The 8,056-nt window shown below is 39.5% G+C and overlaps 1 protein-coding gene across 1 annotated transcript in view; it reads left to right on the plus strand.

The window, feature by feature from the left end:
* LOC118736528 (hemicentin-1-like) overlaps positions 1-8,056 on the plus strand; it is a 187,109-nt gene that overhangs the window by 18,460 nt on the left and 160,593 nt on the right. Inside the window, exons 2-3 of the mRNA XM_036466595.1 lie at positions 3,850-4,422; positions 7,684-7,941. Coding sequence (XP_036322488.1) covers positions 3,850-4,422; positions 7,684-7,941 — 831 coding nt within the window. The remainder of the gene's footprint in view (positions 1-3,849; positions 4,423-7,683; positions 7,942-8,056) is intronic.

The following is an 8,056-nucleotide window of genomic DNA, read 5'->3' on the forward strand; positions in this document are numbered from 1 at the left end:
GGCTGTTAAAGACTTGTAATTCCTTAATTTATTGAATTTTGGGCATGTTGTCGATTACTTATTACAATTGGCTGCGGATATTTATGACTGATGAATGGTCTTGACAAATCGCTAAGTACGAGTGTCCTTTATGTTATGCTTTTACCGACATAGTAGGCACATACATATGTATGTGTAGTTCAAGAGTAGGTTAACAATTGCAAATAAAAAAATAAATGTAGGTTTATCGGGTTAAGAAATTAAGCCAATTTTTTAAGCGCTATGCACCAAATAAAATTTGTTTAGTTTAAGTAAGAAATCGATTTGTATATTTGAAATTTTGACGCACAAATACTGCATATGCACTACGAAGCCTCAGAGATTTATCTTCAACGGCTTAACTGTAAAATTGTTTTGCTTAACAGGAGTGATGCATAAATTATGCTGTGCTAAGTCAACTGTGTTTTTACACGTGAATTAATACCACTTATATGTATAGAAATAGCATGATCATACGAGTGTGTATGTATGTATAATAGTGTGGTCCAAAAATGCATGTGAAAAAGTAAAGTCGGAATTGTAATGCTCTCACTCCCTAGGTTGGTTCTATACCGAAATAAAAATATACCCTTATTTTTTATTTTGACATCAAAAAATATTTAGAGGTCACTAAAAGCGCCCAAAGTTTTCCATGTGGTCCAGGTGGACCTCCAGCGGTCCACGGGAGACTCGACAGAAGTTTACGTTGGCGTGAATAAAAATGGGGTTTCACGAGTCTTACCTACCAATGTACGCAGATAATACAATATTAAAAAAAAAAAAAATTTTCGGTGATTTTTGACAGTCTGCATTTCGGTCGTATTGAGAATTTAAAAAATTAAGCTTTGGGTAACATTCTTGTTTTCAGATATCTTTTGTAAAAATTTCTGGAAGCTACGATTCTCATGTAATACTGAAAGACAGCGCGATATATTAGTTTTGCTATTTTCTGGTTTGGTTCACGGGCTTAAACAAAATTTTTCAGTTATGCCGGCATACGGATCAGACATTCTCTCTATTTAGTTTTAATTTGCATTTTCTAAAATCTCCTATAATTTTTTTTAGTAGTGTGTTTTAAGACAGATATCGTAAAAATTCCTCACTGAGGAATAAAGCTTCCATCTTCCTCCTCACCACAATCAATTCAAGTGCAATCAATTTCGATTTCCTTGTGAGTTAAAAAAAGCAGAGCGCTTAATTTATGTTTAATATAGCTCGAGTTTTTCGCCGCTATATTTACCTCAAGCTCCAATGCCACTCGAAATATTACTCCTCATAAAATAGCGTTCTGCCTCTTTTGCGTATCTAGCATTCATCACTCATCAGTTGTAATCGTTGATCAACTCATCACTAATTGAGCAATAATTTCATTTAAGCTCTAAATTTGATGATCCACTTGCTCCGCTCTTTTCTCTATTGTCCGTTTCTGAATGAAAAGTTAGGCGAAGAAAAGCTTTGCGGTCAGTTCCAGCAGTTTGGTTGGCCATTCCAGTTTACAAATTGGGCAAATTTACAAACTTCTAAATGGAAGTGCTGATTAGCTACTGTACGATTTAATGGGTTTAGATTATTTTATCTGGGATTATTTTATAGTTGTTAGAGCATACTAGCGCAGCGAATCAGCTAGGTCCATTTTGCGAACCTTTAAGGAATCACTCCAGGCAGTTTATAAAGTTAAGAACTTTGCAAGGTGCCATGTTCAGGTTTCTGAATGGAGACATAAATGGCTCTCCAAGGTATATGTGACTATGGCTACTGAGGTTAAGGTGGCAGCACACTGGTTTTATAAAAGTAGTGCCTTAGCGTACTATGTCTTGTCAGGTATCCAATTATAGTTTTTAGACCCCACCATCTAAGATTAAGCGTCCACTCGGAGACTTCATGAGAGGAAGTTTCAAATCCCTTAGGTTGCTAACTGAGAATCCTCCCTTCTCCTTGAGAGCTCTGCCGGTTTTAATTTGGATGAACCGTAAAAGACTTAAGGCCATAGAGGCTGCATTGGTCTACGAATTGTGCGAGAGTATCACCTCTTTCGTTACCATCAAAGCTCTCATCACCAGGCAGCCACGACATGATAAGTTTGCTACGGGCTCCTAATTTGTCTATTTGTCTTGTACACTTTTTCAACTATTTACTGGCTGTACAAACAGATGTTTATAGTCATTTTTATTTTGTTTACATAAATTTTAAGGTCTACACTTCCAAAGCAAATACCCTTTTTATACAGGTGGAAAATCAAGGAGATTCTCAAAAAATTTGTTTTTGAGAAGAATAGCCTCACGACGTCCATTTCATCAGATCATTGATTGCAAACACTGGTAGTCGATATAAGTTTCCCACTGACAGATGAAAAATAGAAATCTGTTGAGAAGGAATTTTTTTTTTTCAAAATAAAAAATTTTGACGAAAATTTTTTTGTAGTCACACGATTGGTGCAATACAGCGAACTTCTATTGAATTTGTACATATTGTTTGTTGTGATTGGGATAAAGGAAAATATGTGTACATTCACATGATCGGGACACCATTTTCACCAAATTTTGGGCAAATGCCCAATCGTGTGACACTTCCTTAAGGGAAGAAATTGCATAGGACTCGGAAGAGTGCTTTGTTCAGCCGTTTTAAATCCGTTTAAAAATATATTAAAATTAAATCTAGTTTTGTACACAAATAAGCATTTTGAGAGTGTGGAAAACCATCTTGGATTTTGGTTTCCAAAAAATAATATTAATTGAGATTCAAATAAATAGTTTCGATATACTTCTGTCAGGAGAGTTTGTTTTGTTCGAATTTATCCTGATATTTGTAAAAACTCCAAGCGACATATAAATTATCACGCTTTCAAAGGGACAAACGATATTTTGGAAAACATTTCAGCGTTTGAGCCAAACAAAAATTAAAGGACCTGATGCGATTGGTGTTTACGTGTTTTTTTTTTTTTTGGAAGAGAGATAAATATATTGTCACTACGAACACATTTTCAAGGGAAGGAAAACTTACTAAATCCCAACTAAAAACGATTAAATTTAATGCGATTTGCTTTAATTTAAGTTCTTTCCATAAATAATAAAACTCACAATTCCACCCACATGCAGGGAAATTTTCAATGTTATCCTAGACCTTCGTTGTGTTTACCCATTCATAATTCTTTAAGTAACCCATATTTAACGAATCAGAAAACAACGATGTTTTTCTAGACAGTATTTGTATGTATGAATGTACATATATATGTATATGCGGTTGATGTGCTTTTTGCTGACTTCGCCGAATCCCAACGGTGATTGTTCTGGCGGAAGAAATAGAAAATACATACATACATATATACCAATACTTTCATAACAATCGAAGGCAACAACATTGCTCTGACAATAAGATGGACTTTTGCTGGCACACACTTACTAACCTGATGACGGTTTATTGGGTTTATTGGGCAATGATAACAACAAGCCGACAATAAAAATCAATTGGTAATTGGCAAACAAAGCACGTCGGCTCGAATTGCCTACCAACAGCTAAGTAAGCCAAATAATTTTTTTCTGGTTAATTTGCTAAAATCAAGGATAATGGATTGTTGAAAAAACGTGAGCGTTGACAAAATGAGGTGGTTAAGTTGGGTATTTGCTAAGTAACAAGTAATTGGAAATGGGTAGCATTTACTTTTAATTTGTTGCCATGGTTACACATATCGCACCTTTAATAATAGATATAGAAAAGTTATTCCACTTGCGATATTTATTAAAATTATGGTGTGGTTCTAAATACATAAATTTGTTAGAAAATCAAGCGAATTTTTAAAAATTTTCAACTCTACCTCCATACTTCTCATTGCAGCATTCGAGGGTACGACAAGACATCCGCCACATCATCACCATACGCCGCCGACGATGGCGCCGCCACCATTACATACACTCACACCCAGTGGGCATCAGCTGCCTCAGCAGTTTTTGGAATCGATGTCACTAGCAGCACAGCTGCCATCCACTACATCACTCTCGTCGTTGTCATCGTCTTCATCCGCATCGCTGGCATCTCTTTCACAGCTCGAACTCTCTAATGCCATCGTGGACAGTTTCGAAGGCGTCGGCAGCAGCGTTGAGCCGCAATTTGAAAACACCACCGAACGCGAAGTGATCGCGGCCGTCGGCACCACAGCCCGCATGCACTGCCGTGTGCGAAATCTTGGTGATCGCGCCGTTTCGTGGATACGCAAGCGAGACCTGCACATTCTCACCATTGGCATCATGACGTATACGAATGATCAGCGCTTCCTGGCGCGACACATCGACAACTCGGACGAGTGGGTGCTGAAGGTGGTGTCGGTGCAGCCGCGTGACGCTGGCATCTACGAGTGCCAGGTGTCAACAGAGCCGAAAATCAGTCAGGCGTACAAGCTGATGGTTGTGAGTGAGTATCGCCAATGAATTATCTATAGGAGTACTTGTTGTGAAGAACTCCGTACTCTTGAGGCCCTAAAATGTAGAGAAATAATATCGACTATACTTGTTTTCGAAATTTCTGAGTTCAAAAAATCAAGTTTTATGTACATTCCTTGTGACTAGCCTCACAGAAAATAGATTTCTATTCCAATTTGACTGTACTCATATAGTTTTGAGAGAATAGTTTTAATTATTTACTTAAAAACTCAATGCCACATATGCTCATGGCAGTTATTTCACGTAGCAAGTTTTGGATCAGCCGAATGAGACTGACACCAACCCCAAGCTTATCCAACAAGGCTTCCACTATCCACCTCATAATTGTGTGTAGGCCAGTTTCTTCGGATATTCCTTTACAATAAGCATGCTGAACTCTTGGTAGGCGATCTCGAGAAGTCACGCTCCTAAACTGCAGGTCAACTAACCTCTCCAATGTTTTCGGTACAAGAGATAAGGGACTGAATAACCTGAAGTCTTTAGGGGCAACATGACAGCTCCTTCCGGCCTTTGGAATGCACACCACCATGGCCCCATGATAAGCGGGAGCCAACGGCGCAACACCTTCATAGATTTTTGCAGGTGCGCAGGTATGAAGCCATCAGGATCTAGAAATTTGAAGGTCAGAAAAAACAGCGCAGTCACCGCGCACTTTCCTTAAGGAAATTTCCTCTGAGGAAGAATTGCAAGGAGCAAGTCCAGTGACAGCCCGCTACTCATAGTGCAGTGTCCTGTCTCATCCCTCAAGTAACCCACCAGAACGAGAATTCGCTTAAATTTAGAGGATTAATGACAGCCTTGTACCTCTTCGCAGAATGTCTTCCACGAAACTCTTTTCGTCTTTCTGATCTCGGACTTGTAGATTCCTCGTCCAACCTTATAAACTTTCCAAGAAATTGTAACTCAAAAAGCTCCCCCGTCCACCAAAGCGGATTCGCTTTCTCAAGAGCCTCTCTGCACGCAGAGCTGAAAGCTTCGACAAGCTCATCTAGCAAATCCGCCGACTGCACCGAGTTTACTGCTGGCGCATCAGGGAGTGCTTGGCGTAGATTCGTGCAGTACAAATCCCGCTTCGTACTCCTCAGATTCCAGAAGGATTTGCTTAGAGCACGCGTTTCGTTTAAAAAGAATTGGATGCTGTGATCTGAAAAGGAGTGTTACTAAAGGAATATCCCCTTTTAGAAATAAGTAAGCCTTCCCTTAAGATAAACTCAAAAAGTGGCTTACCTTGCGAGTTTTTGTCCGAGCTTTCCCAAACTGAATAAGGCGAGTTTGACCCTGCATTAATACCAGCTTTCCTTCGCTTAGCTTCTCCTAGAGCGCTCCCTAGCAGCGTTTGAGATGGCTCCACATCTTCATCGTGCGGCATATTCATAGTCGGATATAAGCCAGAGTTTTCCTTTCTCTCCTTCCTCCGGCAGAGGATCCGCTCCCAATGCTCTCAACATTCAGTGGAACCGAGTCTCTAAGCTTTATGCTAACGCAGCCAATGGCCTCCTGAATTTTCCTAGAATTAGGAAAAATTGAATTTGCTGTTATATTAAAATTGTTATAGTTTCATACATTTTTCGTTTCTTTAAGGAGTGATAGTGAGTTCCATTAAAAAGAAACATTACCTTGAAATATTAAAAGTAATAAAAATGAACACAAGTTTTGGAAAATTTTGTATATTTATTATTTGAAATTATTCTATGTTATGCGCCTACTTTGAAAGTAAAAAATGTTAAGGTACTCTTTTATTTTCAATTTCACAGTGCGTGCGGAAAACAACACTCAGTCTACATGTTGTCCATTGTACTGTTTGCATGCCCCTTTTAATCTCTTTTAAATCTGCACGATTTTAGAATAGATTGAGATTGTTGGGTGTCAAAGAGCTCAGGTGTTCGTTTCTCAACACATCTCGGCCAACTGTCTCACACATAATTCTTGCAAAGGCGGGACAGAAGCACAGAAATTGTTCCACCATCTGATCCTCTGCAAGGCAGGATGGGAAAATGGAGTTTTCATGTACGTCTATCACAGTCAGGTGTTTGTGCCACATGAAGTGACCAGTCAGTGGTCCAACAGGTTGTCTGCAGTCCCATCAGCTCAGCAAGAGCAAAAAACTAATTATACCTTCTGAGATTGAAGGAGACATGAGTTTTGTCCTCAACACCTTCGCCTACACCTATTCTAACATTCTCTGCAACAAAGGTAATGGTGGCATTGAAAAGACACAAGTGCTCAAATCTCTGCCGTCAGCAATTTCCGTCTCCCCACACTCAGTGCGAAAACAAAAATTGACGGTAAGTGCAGCAGCATAATAATACGTATTATGTATTGCATTCTAAATCCGTCTTAGCAACCGCACATGCTTAGTAAATCTTATAGATTAAAATTTTTCAATTCATATGAAAATTTCACGATCTTAGACAAATTTTAAACATAGTTTCGGGAATTGTTCGCTCAGAGCACCCACTTGTACTAAGTCACTTTTCACAGCGTTATTACTAGAGAAGCAACAGTGAACACAGAATTAACATTTCGCAGTAACGAACTAACGAAATGTAATGAATATTTAATTATTTGACAATACTTAGCATAAGTGAGTGCCCAGTTGTTGAATGCTTCGGTAAGTTAATTAATAGGAAGGCATATGCAGTGCTTAAGGGCGTCGGCGAAGCGCTTTGTGTGTGACTGTTAGAGGCACACCTAAATTCCCTTCCACTAAGTATTTGGCTAAAAGTGATAATTCAGCAGAATGGCACTAATTAACCGAGAACGAAGATAAATCCCTCTCAATTAGTGCTCACTTACCGCCTATCATGTGACTAACCACACAAAAGGTTATTCACTTCTTCTTATTCGTTTTTACAACATTACAATTCCCTAACTCACGCCATTTTGTTCTCTCTATTTTATTTTTTTTTGCATTTTTCGCAATTAACGCTGATTACGGCAATGAAATGCAATGCCAATGTAAACGCCTCTGCAATGTTACCGGTATTGGTAAATGCGTACAACATCTATACTCCAACAATAAAAATAAAAACAAACGCAAACGCAAATAATCATAAAACCAACGAATCGCCTACACTCGCTACTTCACCGTCACGCACTTATACCAAATAAATAAACTGGATGGGTGAATGGTCTGCGCGTTGGATGCTCCATTTGTGCCACCTGGCTGGCTGGTTTGCTGATGATGCCGATGCACACACACACACACACACACACACGTGCGCATATGCAGCATCGAAGGCGCAAATCCTCTCGAATCGCGAACTCTTCATACAAAGTGGCAGCGACATTAATTTGACGTGCATCGCACCGCAAGCGCCCGGGCCCTACACGCACATGATGTGGTACAAGGACAGCGAATTAATTAACGATTCAACGCGCGGCGGTATACGCGTCGTATCGGAGCAGCAAATGAAGACGAGCAATTTGGTGATATCGCGCGTGCTGCACCGGGACTCGGGGAATTACACATGCGCGGCAGATAATTCAAGTAAGTAACGTACCCCACCCCACACCCCGACACCCGCACACCCCCTTACCCATTAATCAAACATAAATCACCTGGCGCTTGACGGTATTCCACTTTTGTGTTACCAGTTTTGCCC

Source organism: Rhagoletis pomonella, unplaced genomic scaffold (genome assembly GCF_013731165.1).
Source record: "Rhagoletis pomonella isolate Grant_MI unplaced genomic scaffold, Rhpom_1.0 Rhpom_scaffold_00001, whole genome shotgun sequence".
Taxonomy (NCBI): domain Eukaryota; kingdom Metazoa; phylum Arthropoda; class Insecta; order Diptera; family Tephritidae; genus Rhagoletis; species Rhagoletis pomonella.